The 16,105-nt window shown below is 35.8% G+C and overlaps 1 protein-coding gene across 2 annotated transcripts in view; it reads left to right on the forward strand.

Moving 5' to 3' along the window:
* Positions 1-8,788: 8,788 nt before the first annotated feature.
* Positions 8,789-16,105, forward strand: part of ATF2 (activating transcription factor 2) — a 40,840-nt gene continuing 33,523 nt past the window's right edge. Inside the window, exons 1-5 of one of the 2 annotated variants that reach the window (XM_010084942.1) lie at positions 8,789-8,863; positions 9,509-9,578; positions 12,087-12,183; positions 13,523-13,641; positions 15,678-15,806. In XM_010084942.1, coding sequence (XP_010083244.1) covers positions 9,531-9,578; positions 12,087-12,183; positions 13,523-13,641; positions 15,678-15,806 — 393 coding nt within the window. In that variant the 5' untranslated portion in view covers positions 8,789-8,863; positions 9,509-9,530. Of the gene's footprint in view, positions 8,864-9,508; positions 9,579-12,086; positions 12,184-13,522; positions 13,642-15,677; positions 15,807-16,105 lie in introns of those variants that run through there. The other variant, XM_010084950.1, reaches the window with a different exon arrangement.

The raw sequence follows: 16,105 nt of genomic DNA on the forward strand, positions 1-16,105 counted from the left end.
CCTCGGCTCCCGGGAGGCCTTTCCCTGCATCCATCTTCTGCTCCGAAAGGAGGAGATCTTGGTCCGCAGCCGGTGCTGGTGCGGAGGGTGCCGGGGGGGAATGGTGTGTGGGGGGCTGCTGGGGGAAGGTTGGCACAGGTTTTCTGCACCACAGAGAAGTGCTAGCCGGCCCGGGAGCTGGCCGCGGACATGGATCTTCTGGATCAGTTGGCCCATTGCCTCTGCCCGTTATTGTGCAGTGTGCCTCTCGAGTTGTCTTAGAAGGTCTCTGAAGCTTTCATGTGAGAAAGCCACATCACAGGCCCTCAAACAGTGACGGCTGTGTGATATTTTAGGCGCAAATGTTTTATGCCACAATGCAACTTGGTTGGAGTTCAGGGATATGTGTGCTGCCATATTGCTTCTGCAGTCGTATTCGTTCTACAATCTCTCTGCATCCCTGTTCTTGGAGTGGGATCCATGAGTATGTTTCCATGTCCCATCCATGCAGTCTGTGTCACTCATTGGCTTTTTGTTTTACTTTCTCACAAAAATGTTTATCTTTAAATAGTGATATAATCACCTCTTTCCTTGCCGTAGAATGAGAAGTTCTAATAAAGCTGCAAGTTTTGGATCATCTGCCACTTTCCAGATAGTGACACTGAATATGGCTAAAGTGTATTTTCTTTTCCACCTTTTAAAATAATATTTTTGTTTTCTTCTTGTCATATTCTACTTGGTGCAGTGAATGTCATGTCCCAAGCTCTTGCTGAGGTATAAAGCTAGATAGAGTTAATAAAAACAAATGTTCCTGAAGTTAAAGTCATAATACTGCTAGGTCTACGTTAGATGCTAAATTCAGCACTAGATGATAGGATGAGGAGGACTTTTCCTTATGGTCCTAGACTTCCATGAGTGTCTAGACATTATTTCTTCAGCCTTCCACTGAAACATAAGTTAGGGACTGTTAGTGGACATGCAGTTGCAGACATAATTTCAGAGGCACAGACTATAGTCAAGTTAGGCGCTCACTTGAATTCTCTTAGTGTTTATAATTCTGCATTCCAGAATCAAAATTGGAAAGTTGTCTTATTAAAAACAAACCAATAACTTTGTCAGGGATTGCTTGTTATATAATGCATCAAAAGAAATGTGAAATAATAAAAAAAATGTGTACATGGAGTGAAGCAACTTTTTAAAAAAATCCATTGAGTTTATGTTTTAATACTGACATTGCGTGCTAATAATCAGCTCGTTGAGGCTTTGATATTCTACACAGTGTAGTTGATATTTCTATCTTGGTTTGAATTCTAGAAATGTGAACATGTTTGGCATGTCTTTTTCCAGAAACTTCTAGGCTATGCAGCATCTCACATGGGATTCTTTCAGGTCTTAAATTTAATCATACATAATTTTATAAATACTTTTGGTTTTCATGCTACTTCTGTTTTGTGACAAAGTGTTGAGCAGCCTGAAATGTGGTGTTCTTTTGAATCTCATTTAATTAAACTTTGTGTGCATCTGTTGCGTAAAAGTCCTTTTCTCTCATCAAGTATTTTTTTTTCTTCCACTATTAATTAGTTTAAACTTAGAAATGCACATTTATATCTCTGAGAACCTTCATTATCTTTAAAAGTTTATGTTATTTCTAATCTCAGTGTTTTTATGATTTCTTAAAATAATCTTGAATGTCTCTATAAAATAATACCTTAACTGTTTTCAAGTGAGCAAACATGATTCAGTACTATTAACTGCTTTTTTGGAATAATGAATAGATTTGCAGTTTTCATTGTCCTCCTGCATAACTTAACTGCATTTGTTTCAAATCAATCATATGCACTTTAAGGAGGCAGTGGATATAGGTAGTGATAGAAATATCAGCCAGTATTTAATAATTACGCAACAAATATTTTTTTCAGTTTTATGCTGTACTATTTCCAACTTTGTTCTGTGTCAGTTGCAGTTCAGCCCAAGAACTTTTCCATTAGCATCTGTTCAGATAGGAGCTTCTTTTCGGTGAGCTATTCCAAGCAATATAGTGTGATTCCCTTTCCAGGTAAACGCCAATGGTCATTTATATTATTGCTTACAGGAAAGAAAAGGTCATTTTGTTTTAGTGAGCAGTGGGAGTCCTGTAGTGGGATATTTATGATATATTTAAGAATTTTTTTTAAGCAAATTCTTAATTTATGTATTCAATTTTATATTCCAGAGATGCAGTCTGAAAAAAAAAAAAAAAAGTAAAATGAAATAACTTTTTGTTAAGCTTTTTTTAAAATTATTATTTGTTGAAAATAGTGTAGCAAAAGGAGATTGGATTTCTAATATTTGTAAGGTTGATGGGAAGTATTGAGACCTAGATAAATGAGCTAGGGAAGGTAAGTCCCAGTATCTCTAAGCAAATTGTTGGAAGATCAGTGGAATATTAACCCCTGTATATTTCTTCTCCAAGGTTCATTGGCCTTTCACTGTCTACAAGAGCTGTATTCACACAGCATGAATTTCCAGTGAATCAAAGAAAGATGAAGGCGCTCTGAAACATGTTTAAGCCAGGGGGTTGACTTAGGAGCTGCCATATAGAGCTAACAGAGTGTTAGGCTTAAGGACCTTTCTTTATTCCCTTTGCAATCTCCATTTACCAGAAATGTACCTTCGTGTGGAAGAAACCTTCTCCTTCAGCAAAGCTGAAGTAACTTAATTGCTTTGTTTCTGTGCACGTGGCTGTCTGTCCAACTGGCGTTCTTGTTCTTATTTGAACTTGTTGAGTCAATAGTCCTCACTTCTTGCATCTTCTTATCCAGGTGCTCTCCCCTTCATTCACAGAATCTTAGACAAACCAAGGAAGGTATGGAATTAATTTCAGACATCAGTTACAAGCAGTTAACTAATAACATCAGCAAAAAGTACCCAACATTTGCTTTTTTTAAAGAAAAAATCTTAGCATTATGGTGCAGGCTTTACATCCTTCCTTATTCTTCTCCAGAACTCTCTGAAGCAGATCATATGTCTTCTAGGAAACAGCACAACTAGCACAACTGTTAAGCAGTGAAGTGTGAAGAAGGAGCTCCCATTTTCCTGTTTGCCAGCTTTGAGGTTTACAGCTTTTAAGTGTTCTGGACTATGGCTTATAGTTTTCTTGCAGAATCTATGAGCTACTTTCTCATTATCTCACTTTCTTTATAAGGAAGAATGTTTGTATTTTTCAAACCTTTTCTCCTCCATTCTCTTAATTGTTCAGTTTTATTTTTTAGGAATGCTAAATTCTGTTGCACAGAATTTACACAAATACAATTAGTCCAGACACTCTTGAAAGTGGACTTTAATGGTCAAGTGTTAATTACACCACTTCTGCTTCATCTTTCTTCTTTTGCTTTGTAGGAAGCTGAACACGTAGCTGTTCCAGTCCCTCCAGGTAAGTGGAGCAATTTTTTTTTCCTTTAAAATACAAATTTTTATGTTATTTATGCTACTTCTTAGCAGGTGATGTAGTCTACATACATACTTCTGATTTTTACTGGAAGCAAAACTTGCGAGTCTGCCTCTATACAAAATTGTGGAAATAAAGATGTGCTCAAATGTGGGAGGTGATTGAAATTTATGCTGTGCAATGCTGTATGCAAGTATTGAACATATAAAAGGTGCCCAGTTCATTTTGCTTTGCATTGATTCATCTGGTTGCATGAGAAATCCATCTCTTTTAATTCTGATGTGTTTTAAATTTGCAAAAATAGCTACTTTTTTTTTTTCTCATCTAAAGAAGCGTGTTTATTAAAATTCTTCTATGGAGCTAAGCAAAACACTAAGTTCAGCTCTTCAGGTAACCATTAAGAGAATGTTGTTCTTTACTGTGGCAAATATGTTCAGTCCACTTGACCTTACTTTGAAAAAGTATGCAGCTCAAGTAGAACTCTGAAAATTGATAAAGACTGAAAAATTTTGACCTTTCCCTTTTCTGCTTCTGTTTCCTATTCTAAAATGAAGCTTTAAAGTAAAATCTTAAAAATCTTATGCTAGCTAAAGCAATTGCACATTATGATGAGATCTACAGAAAAGCTTAATAAGAGTTAATAATTCTATATACAGTAAGAGTTTGTATCTTGCAGTAAAAAGGGTCACAATTGCAGATCAAATGTGAAGAATAAAAGGAAATGTTGAACAGACGTGATCAGTCTTGAGGAAATGCAAACATCCACTGGAAAATACATCACTGATACTGTAACTTAAGCGCTTTGTAATGTACAGACCCAAGGGAGACTAGATGCTGATGGACTACTATAATTCTGATTTGTCTCAGTGGCTTAATACAGTTTTTGTTCAACTTTCATTTTTTTCAAACCAGAATGTACAGCTGTTTCTTGAGTTGGAGCCACATGTGACCGGTCAGTCTAGCTGCAAAACTTGGGTTTGCATCGCATGTAAGCAGTAGTAGATAAATGAGCTACCACTTTAACTGAGAGACTGTCAGATTGTCCTGTGTGTACTGTCCAGTTTAGGGGGGATGACACACTTGTGAGAATGTGCATCTCTTCTTGCTTGCTGGCCAGTAGAGCAATGCTGAAATTGAGAAGTTTTAAGGGTTTGGGTTTTTTTTCTTTGTATGTTTATAGTTGTTTGTCTTTTCTGTGTCCAGTTCAGGCTTAAGTCAGTGTATGATTCTATTCTTTTACAAGTAGTCTACAGGAAAGTATTTTAGAAGCAAGCCTGACTATGTAGTAGTAGTTTCCAGAAAGTGTATCTAAGATGCTTAATTAAAATCTAATAAAAATACACAAATAATTGTTGAAGATATTTTTGTAGCACATTGAGATAAATAATAGTGTGGCGTTTTATAAGAACCATCTTTATTTTTTAAATAAGCATACTGTCCTAAATATTAGCAAATTGCTTGCAAACTTGTTTTTATTTCTCTGTATTATGTGTATTTTTTAAACATGTATGTACATATATATACACACTTATTTATGTATTTTACGATACTGTTTGCTTTCCAAAAGTGATAAAAGAGGCTTATGACGTTTTAAACTGGAGGGATGTGAAAGTATTTTACCTTTGCATTGAAAGTATGGAACAAACACCAAAAAAGTGAGATTACTTTCTTATTTAAGTACCAAAATTGTTTGTACTGCAGAGGTTACTTCGTGGTTTTCCCATGTTCAGCTCTGATCCTGTTTCTCAGTGTAACTCAAAAGAATTCTATGCATGGGTTTCTTTATGCTACAGAAAGGACTTTAGGGTTGAAAGGCTTACAGAAGACAGTTACAGTTCAGTGGACTGTAGTAAGAATCATTTCACTGGACTGTTCCATTAACCTGAAGAGATAAGGCTGGAGTTTCACATTCAGATTGGACTGCTTCAGGAACCGTCTTTTTTCTATGGGACAAGATGTGTGCTGTTACCCGGGTAAGAGTGCAAGGTGGCTGTAATTCATCTCTAGCAGTTGGGTTAGCAGTTTGCATACTTTATTTCTCATTTGGTTGAGAAATTTTTGTCAAGATGGCATTTAAGTTGCTATTTTGGTTTTCAGGAGAAGAGTATTTTCTAAATTCTTCTTTCTTACTGTGGTATTCTGTCTTAACAGCAGTCAGTCTCTAATAGCCTTTTGAAATCAGAGTGGCAATCACAGACTTACTTTCTGAAAATTTGTCATCTGTGTGTTAGTCTGTTATACCTGTCAGGCAACAAACAATCCAGAAGGAAAAGAGGAGGCAAAGGATGGGGTTTGTTTGTTTTCCTTATTTAGTTGTTGGGCTGTAAAGGTAACCACTGTTAAGTCTTCTAAAGCCGTGAGAACATTACCCAAGTTTGGATTCTCTTTTGCTGTTGTTCACCTCTGTTTCTAGCTATGTCGTCTTTGTGGTATACTTCAAATTTCAGAGTTACCGTGGATTGCTCATAATTTCATCCACTCAGTTTTTTAATATCTCCAAGGATGGAAATTCCCCAACCCTACTGGTCAACCTGTTCCAGTGTTAAGCTGCCCTCACTGGGTGATTTTTTTTTTTCCCCTACCCTTATACTTGCTCATAGCTTTCTTGATGTGAACATTGCATCTCATCTTTTGTTGTGTGCTACCCAGAGACTGGATCTGTCTTCTCTATAATGATAGATTAGGTAGTGTAAAACAGCAAGTAGATCCTTCCTTAGCCTGCCTTCTCCATGCTGATATTCCTCTTGTATGTAATAGTCCAGCCTCTTAACTGTTTTGTTGGGGCCCCTGCTGCAGTTTGTCATCTGTCTTGAGGGGCTCAAAACTGAACACAGCAGTCCAGCTGTAGCCTCATGAGTGCCAGATAAAGGAGAATAATCACTTCCCTTCATCTGGTTGCTATGCTCTTGCTAATTCAGCCCAGTAGGCTGTTAGCTTTTAATGCTGCAAGCAACATGATGCTGAATTGTGTTCAGTTTGTTGTCCACCAGGAGTTACAGGTTCTGTCTCAAAGCTGCTTGACAGCCACTTGGCTCTCAACCTGCACTGTTCCATGCAGTTATTCCATTCTAGGTGCAGGCTTTGCATTTGTCTTTGTAAAAGGTAAATAGCATCCTTACCAATTTGGCTATGCTAACAAACATGAGCCTTTTGTTTTCCTTTCCTGTCAGGTCCAGTTTCTGTTTAGATTTATAATGTCCAAGGTCTTGCTGGAATGCATGAGTGAATTTCTTTTCTCTTTTAAGTGAAAAAATTTCAGTGCTTCAGGATATTTTTTTTTCCCCTCAGATGTTATCTGGAATCCCTTTACAATGCATTACCTCACAAAATGCCTTGTGGCTTGAAGTCAAATAATGTTAGATCAGGAAATGAATTTATCTCCAGCTTTTTTCCAGTAAGTTTGCCAGGAGGATGACACTTTTTTCTTTTTGACAAGGATTGCTTTTTAGTTTAGAAATCAGGCATTCAAAATTAACAGGCTTCACAAACCAAAACATGGAACCGGATAACAGTTTCATATGCAAGTACGTGTTTTAGTAATGTTACTTTAAAAGAGAAAATGAGCAGACTTGAAAAATTGATCTTTGGCCATCTTGTATGGCCTAAGAAGAATACTAACTATGGATGGAGTAGATTTTATGGCTTATACTAGGCACTTGTCAAAGACTGACAGCAAGCTGTAGGAACAGTGGAAAAATTGCCCTATGTGCAGTTTTGTTAATCAAAATTTTTATCCATTATATAAAAAAAACCCAGAATTGTTTCTTACACCTTCAGACATTTCTGGTACAGATATAACTTTTCTGTTCATAATATATATCTGTATGTGCATATTGTAGCCAAATATAACTATATGGTGCCCCATGATCAAGATTTAACAAAGCAAATTCCTTTCGAGATCTAAAGGAGACTGGCTATGTTAGTTCTGAACTTGCATTTAAAAAAATCTGACTGTTGCATAGCTGAACGAAGATAATAAGTTAATGGGATAGCTTTTAAGCTGAAGTTCCAGATAACATAAGGATGCAGTCCTAAAGCTTCATTCATAAGGGCCTTACCTTTTTTACCTTGAAGCCTTAGTCATGAGTATTCAAACTTGCCCATAACCTTGTTAATACCTTATTGGTGAGAGTACCAAGTTCATAGTTTGAACAGTTCAGTAAATATTTCGTCCCTTCAGAAACTTGAAACAGGTTATGAACTCTTTGCAAAGAACAACAGAACAATCTCCATTCCTGATTTGCTTTGGCATTCTTTCTTTGGGACATAAATGTTTCCCTGAGCTGTCAGTGCCAAAGACTCTGAAGTTCTGGCAGCCATTCATCTCTTCTTGGCTTGTGATCTCAGCTCAGGATCCTCGTTCTGTTGAATGTATATATTTAGAAGTGACACTTTGGAATCTTGTCTGCCCCATGTTTTGCTTCTTTGCTATTCGGTGCCCGTGACCAAGGACACTGGAATCTCCTGCTCCTTGAAGTAATATCCAAAAAGCCTATGCAGTAGTTTTTTACTGTACAAGCATAGACAAAATGATCAGGTAACGTTCCCTACAGATCTCCGTGGTATTAAGCCTTAAATTATTTGCTTACGCTTACTAGATCTGTCTTTTGTCTAGTGCTAAGTGATGTACCAGAAGTGTACATTCTTAGGATAGTTAGACAGTTTCAGAAGCCTTGCAACTTTCCATGGCCAGCCTGTTGGGGGAGAGATGGATTTATTCTGCTTATGATCTGTAATCGTAAAGACATCTTTATTCATCTTTATTTGCTTCATCAAGCTAAGCAGTGTTCAGAACTAACATTGTTACATCTCTGTATAAATACACATATTTAAAGAGGAATACATTTCCTCCAGGGTAAAGTCACAGATGGGTTGGGACTACTTGTCATATCCTGGCTAATTAGCTAATTTGGTACATTCATTCCCTGGCCACCCTGTTACTTGACCTTAAAATGAGGTAACTTTAGTGTTGACATTAGTTACTCATCACTATTGATTTAGTGATGTGGCAACAATATCTTGATTCTGTATGTTCATTGTATGAGAACTTTGCTCGTTTTTGTCATTGATGTCACAGCATCCACATACAAGCTTATGCACTGTCCAGCACAGATTGGCTCAGGTCCTGTCTGTGACCTTCTTTCTCTTTCTGAAGCAGAATGATGCTACCTTGCAATGTTTATTCTGTGCTTGCAGGATGGAAGAGTAGAAACATCTCTTTTGGTCTGAGAGAAGCCATAACTAATTAGAGGATATATTGAAGTAAACCATTTCTTTGAAAAACTGTGTTTCATGGGTGAATAGTGGGCATTATATAATCTGTCTTTACAAAATCATGTATTATTCCATGTTTAACGTACAGTAATTAATATCTTCTTTCAATTACAGTTCATTGCCATGAAAAGGAGGATATGATAGTTTGCCCTATGAAACAGGTTTATATGTGAAATCTGGCAGGTATGTGTATTAGTATGTGTGGTGAGTATGTAAAACAGCACAAAATATAATTGATATCTATTCCTTCTGTCTTAAAGATGTTTTTTAGCCTGTTGGTAATTTAGTTGTATAGCCAAAACTTTACTAAAGTACATGCTTTTGCAGCTAAATTTGTAACAGTTTACAGAAAGGGCTATCTGCTAAATTATCCTTAAAGATGAGCTTTAAAGGTTATGGAAAGAGGGAGTCAACCTCTTTTTCTCATCTGTTGGCACTGTTATCTTTGACTACTCAGTATTATCTGCTGCTTTGTTCTTTTTTTTATGGTGGGAATTGGATTGCTATTACAATGTATTTTTGTTTCAGTAATGAGTTGTCTTACTGTGTCTTCAGATACTTTTTGTAATTAATCATGTTACATATGAATACTTCCCTTTTCCATTGAGATGTATGTTCAAAACCTACTATGTGTCTATTGGGTTTTGTGTACCTTCTTGACAGAGTTTGGAATCTAGATTCTACTTGAATCCCAGGTACTTAGGTTCTCAGTGTAGCCAAAAGACAGCAGTTCTTGCCCATGGAATATTAAAAAATCCTATGAATGTTGATGTATTGTTAATTTGTTGCAGTATTTGTAAAATTTGTTTCATTCTCATTTTAATACAGGTAGTACAACGACCTGTGGAATATGAGTGATGACAAACCCTTTTTATGCACTGCCCCTGGATGTGGCCAGGTAATAGTCTGACTTTGAAACAGGTTATGAACTCTTTGCAGAGAACAACAGAACAATCTCCATTCCTGATTTGCTTTGGCATCCTTTCTTTGGGGCATAAATGTTTCCCTGAGCTGTCAGTGACAAAGACTCTGAAGTTACTATCATTGATCAAATAAAAGTAAAACAGTGAAACATACTTCTAGGGATGATAGTTTATGATGATTGTTAGAAAAGATCTGTGTTTTGCTGAAAAGTGGGTGACAGCAAGAATTTCTAGCATTTTGTGTGTTTATTCTCAAGACGCTATCCGTAGAAGAAAAAAACCTAATTATATCGTCCTCTCTGAGCTGAAAACCATTTCATTTGTTAGCCCTGCTGTATTTGCTTTCATTAAAAAAAAAATACAGAAACATCCTAACATGCATCAGTATTTTTCAGCTTATGTCAGTGTTAGTGGGGACCTCACTGTGAAGCTTGCTGGTCACTAATCTTCACAAATATGGTGACTGCAAATATTTAATGGAATCATTTTTATTTATGTATATTTTTGTATATAGGAAGATGTTAAAGAGTATGCATGCCACAAAATGTATTTCAATTCCTGTTGTAGTTTTAATGTATTCTGTTAAATAGGATTAGTAGATAGAAAGCTGAATGTGAGCAGAAAAGTAAAAATGTTGAATACTTTAGCAGATGGTTCCTTGAAAGTGAGCTGTCTTAACGCTTTAATTTAGTAACCTGAAAATAAATGAATTTGCGTTATCTGCTGCATGAGATGGACATCCCCGCATCCTTTATGTAGAATTAATTTCTTAAGCTGAATTTTTTCACTATATTATCTCTACTGCCTTTATATAGAATTGATTTCTTAAATAAGCTGTATTTTTTCATTATATATTCACTTAGATTTATTTGGATTTTGAGTTAGAAATATTTTCATTTTTATTCTGAAAACTTAGGTGTTACGATAAATGACAGCATTAATGCTATACTAATGGAGCCTTCTGGATCTAAAGCAGGAAAGGACTAAGATTTCTTCTATTATGTCTGATATGTTCAGAGACATCAAAAGTAACAGAAGAGGACTGCCTTCACCTAAGCAACATGTTTGTCCCCATCCTATTTGAATCTCATTTCAATGTAAGCTCTGTCAGAAGTGTTTTGGCAACTAAATCTCATAGAAGACACATCATGGGGCTACAGCAATCCTTCATTCCAGTGAAGGAGAAGAGAGAAGTTTATGTCTCTGAAAATGGGCAAGGCTTCTCTAGATGTCAGCTCATACTGTAGAATAGAGAGAGGGAGTCAGGATCTGGGGAATCTATGCCCTCTGAAGGAGCCTGTCCATCATGTAGTGGGGACAGAAAGAACACCAAAGTTTCTGGCTTATGTTATATGCAGAGATAAGACACAAGAGCTATGGAGAGCTGGGCATTTGGAACCCTTGGCAACAGAGTTCTAACCAAAAAAAGTGCCTGGCCTGTATCACCCTGTGTTTCAGTGATCCTGCATTTTTAATTTCCCTCTCAGCTCCACACATACATGTCCTTTCTCACAGAAATATTCTGGATGACTGTACTCTGAGGTCAACTAAGCTTTCCTGTGTTGTTTCTGAGAGATGACACTTGGTGTATGTCTGTTACAAGATATATGCGGAGTGACTTAAATTATTGAGGAATAATCAGAAACATAATTTGTGACTCAAATGTTCACAAAGAAAAGTAAGAATTTTAATATTTTGTAAAATGTGTTCTTTTTAGGAAACGTGCATCTTTGAGAAACATTTTCTTAGTTTATCTCAATTGAAACACTTTACCCACAATTACAGATGCATAGCAAAATTCAAGTTAGTAAGAGTATCTGTTTTGCAGCACCTAGTTTGTCTGCTTACTATTTTTTTTTATAGAATGTACTCCAAATTTGGGGGGAAGTATGCACAAAACTGGCATACTTCTGAAAATTTGAGAGATATTTGAAATGCTGATACATTTAGTTGATTCACAGCTTCTGGCATTGTTTCAGTGGTTCCCATTCTATCTGCATCTTATTTTATATAGCAAATGGACAGGGGCAGGAGCTATACTTTATTTTTATGCTATTAAGTAAAGTCTGTGGTTTTGATTACAGATCAATTCTCATTATTGTGATAATACACATAATACAGAAATCAAATAGTGGTAATCAGTTACTAAACATTGTCAAGATCCATTAGTATAGCAAATGGCTGTTTGCTAAGGGTTGATGAAGTCTGCAGCACTGACGTTTTGTCTTGGACTTTTGATGAATGCAGGTACTTCTACCATTTCCATTATACCATGACTATTTAGTTACTGTGAACATCATTGAGTTTTATAATATTTCTGCTTGGTAGTGTTAACCAAGGAAGAAGATATATCTGCCTAAGAGGGTTGTCTGTTAACATAGTAATGATAGTTCTGCTTGTTGGAAAAATTGACTTTCTGTAGAATTGCATTTACTTTGTTCACACTCAGAATTACAACTATTTCTTAAAACTTTCTGCTGCAGCGTTTTACCAATGAGGATCATTTGGCTGTCCATAAACATAAACATGAGATGACACTGAAATTTGGTCCGGCTCGTAATGACAGTGTCATTGTGGCTGGTTAGTATATACTTTTGTAACTAGTTTATTCACTTTTCTGCTGGAATGGGCATATGTTTTATGTATTTTCTGCACATAATGCATAGACTTACGATAAGAGAATATGGAACATTTTCTTCACTAGAGTTGTCTGCAATGTGTGCTTAGGCAGTACTTTCATATGTAATTAGGTTTTGTCAGAATTTAAAGCCAACGTTATCCTCCATAAGTAACTTCTATTTGGATCTGATATATAACTTGGGTCTAGTAGAAGGTGTCCCTGCGCATGGCAGGGGGGTTGGAACTAAGTGATTTTTAAGGTCCCTTCCAACCCAAACCATTCTATCATTCTATGAAATGAACTTCACAAACGCTTTCAGACATTTTCTGAATTTTTTTCCATGTAAGTGGCTAATTTGTTAGGATGAGTGGACAAAATTGTTAATCTTCAATGAGCAGTTACACATTTTAAAATTCTAAATGCGATCCTTGTCGGTTATACTGTAAGAAAGGGGACCTGTCAAATAATCAGGTGTTTGAGAATGAAACCATGGCAGTGTTTGTCTCTTTGCAGCCCCATTCCAGCATGTGAACTGTTGGTCGTAAATGCCAGTTTACATTAGTAAGCTACACATAATACCACTTTACAGTATTTTAAATGCACTTAACTTTGTGGTAAATGTGGTTAATTTTGGCCTGGTAATATAGTGAAATAAGGGGAATTTACATAGTACCAAAAACTTTATAGAAATACTGTTTTGAAACTGCTTCATGCAGTAGTCGGACAGATACCAAAAGTCTTATGATTCCAGCTTGACGATAGAGGCATCACAGGAGTAAGTATGATCTTGTGTACGATATCACACTTCACTGATTTTTAGAAGTTCCACGCACTTCAGAGCAATCATTACTGCTTTCACAGTATAAGAAGCAGCAAAGTGTCCGTGAGCTGTGTGCTTTTTCTTTCTTTTTTTTTTTAGTTAAAGCCTTGGTGTAGGCCTTATCTTTGCTTGAAAATGGAGCCTGCTTGCTCACTGAAGGGATCTGCTATGCTAAGCCTGGGCACTTGGGAATAGCTCCCTCTGGTTTCTGGACATAGAAGAAATGCTTTGATGTGCTCCCAACACTGTAAGGAGCTTACTGGTTTGCAAGCTTCAGCTGCTTGTCTCCAGTAGGTGGAGTCAGCCTTCTGGTTGGCCTCCCTGGGAGGCAGAAAAGAGCCTGATTGCAAGGCATAAGAGAGTTCTTAACCGCGTCATATTTCTATTTGTTTTTATTCTGAAAAAATATTTACTATAAACAGTTTTATAAATGGTATTTTAAAAATAAAATTGTGGGGATTTTATACACCTCGTTTCAGATCAGACACCAACACCAACTCGATTCTTGAAGAACTGTGAAGAAGTGGGCTTATTCAACGAGTTAGCCAGTCCTTTTGAAAATGAGTTTAAAAAGGCTTCTGAAGATGACATTAAGAAAGTATGTTCAAAACCTTTTTCTTCTCTGAGCTTCTACTTTTTTCATATCAGAAATTCCATCTGAAAATGCAAACTATGGATTTCTATATTGCCTTCTAAACTATACCAGTAATCAGTTGCCAGCTGCTTATATATGTTGTATAGAGTGAATGCAAATCTAAGGTTACTCTTCTGAAGACTGGTTTACCTGATTAATTTTACATAGTTGGCATGGACAGTGGGACACATTGTCTTAACTCTTTAAAGTTTCTAGTCTATATATGTTGAAGTTAATCATTAGCTTTGAAATTTCATTAGGCCCTGAATATGCAAAAAAAAAGTCTGAAAAGTAAAGAGTTTTTACAGAAAGAAAAAACATTTGCAGGAAACCCTTGTGAAAACCATAGTATGTGAACACTGATTATTTTGATTAGTTTTAAAATACCGATGGTATTCTAAGAATCAATAGTAATGATAATGAGAGTTAAATACTGGCTAAGTTTAAAGAAGTATCAGTAATTTGGTTATAATTATATTCACTGTGTGTTGAAATCACTTTTGCCTAGAAATTATTGATCACAACCTAAACATCTGCATTTTTTAATGTACACATTGAAATATAAGTAAAGTTTGGACTATGTCTGTTTAGCAAATTCATGTTTTTATGAGGAACTTCCCATATATTTAAAAGTAGTTTCTTCTATTTATTTTAGTTATTCCCAGTCATAACTGGTTAGGGGCCCAAACATTTAAATACTTCTGCAAATAAAAAATTTTGTTCCATGTCCCCTTTGAATAATTTTGCATTTGGTTGATTACCTGCTTGGCTTCCACAGGCAGTGATTAAAAAAGTACATTTTTATACTCATATATACAGATTTTGCAGATTCAGTTCTTTGTTTCACTAAAGATTTTGATAGGTACTTGTGAATAGGATGGATTATTATCCATTCCTCACAAAGCCTCACCTTTGCTTTTGTTACCGCGACTATACAGAGTCATGATTTTTAATTTTTTTAATTGGTGTATATTAACTATTCTTAAAACACCACCTATGGTAATACCAGTTGTGATTTACTAATACTGTATTTTCTGTGTAATTCGCCACTTGGAGCAGGTTATAGGTATTGCAGAATATTTTAAACACTTTAACAATTTCTTTAATTGATATTAATTTTCCAAGCTGCCCTCTTGAGAAGAAACACAGTCCTGCCATATCTCTGGTTGATTAAAATACGTAAAAGATCATGGCAAGGGGTAGAAAAATTTACCATAGCAACATACTTTCTAGGGGGTTGATAGTTTACTTTTTTTCTGTAGTGTTTTATATTCAGGTGTGTTATGAAAAGAGATTCCACTTTTAACAGTTTTCCCTGCCCATTAGTAATATATTCCATACGAAAACTAGGAATTTAATCGAAAAAAGCATCTGGAAGAACGTAAATAGAAGATGAGCTTTGGGGGAATTTCTTCCAAAAAGTATTTAGATAGTAGAATAGACAGGAGTATAGGCTTTCAAATCTATAGTATTGCTTTAAGTATTTTTGTAACTTAATTTCTTTGTGGCATTTCAGATGTCCTGGTAGTTATATCTGTGTAGTAATATAAAACTTGCTTTTTCAATTGTTATTTGCTACAATAAGTTTGAAATTAATTGTCCACAGTAGCTTTATTAGTTTGGAAATGTAGTTAGGATTTTCTTTGTGGCATGTGATATAATAATTTATAGAGGGATGATACCTTCCTTTAAGTGTAATTTTTAAGTGTAGTACAGTCCTTCCTCAGCTTTAATTTTCCTGTGACTCTTAGGAAAGGAAAACTTTTAAGAGTGTGTTTAGTTCTCAAGTGCAGCATTGGTGTTGAAAGACATAGTGTTACTGAAGATTGGTGCTGACACAGATGCTGGAAAAATAGCCTTTACTGGTAATGCATCTGCATCAAGATCTTCCAAACTTCAGCACCTCCCTGTTAAGGCTGATATTTCTCTTCAGTTGTTTATGTTTTCTTGCATATTTTAATTTTTTAGAGATTAATTTTGTTTTACACTGTTGCTCTTAGATGCCTCTAGATTTGTCTCCTCTTGCAACACCTATTATAAGAACTAAAATTGAAGAACCTTCTGTTGTAGAGACAACTCATCAAGATAGTCCTTTACCTCATCCAGAGTCTACTACCAATGATGAAAAGGTCAGAACCCTTTTTTTTTCTTTTTTAAATTCATTTTTCAAATGTTCTGGTGGTCTGTAAGTTTGTTGTGCATAATGATAGGCACACTACTTAGCTGGTTGAAAGGAATATTATTTTCTTTTGCCATGTTTCTGTAGATATATACTTATTTGTTTAATTCTGTATTTGTCTTTGCTCACTGCAATTATTTCTTTGCCTCACACTGGCCATCCAGTAAAGCCAGAAACGAAATAAAATCTAATATTCGTACTATGTTAGAAAAGGCTAAAGAGGTTCTTATTCTGTTTTATGAGTTATCA

The sequence above is a fragment of the Pterocles gutturalis genome, unplaced genomic scaffold (genome assembly GCF_000699245.1).
Source record: "Pterocles gutturalis isolate BGI_N339 unplaced genomic scaffold, ASM69924v1 scaffold42611, whole genome shotgun sequence".
Lineage (NCBI taxonomy): Eukaryota > Metazoa > Chordata > Aves > Pterocliformes > Pteroclidae > Pterocles > Pterocles gutturalis.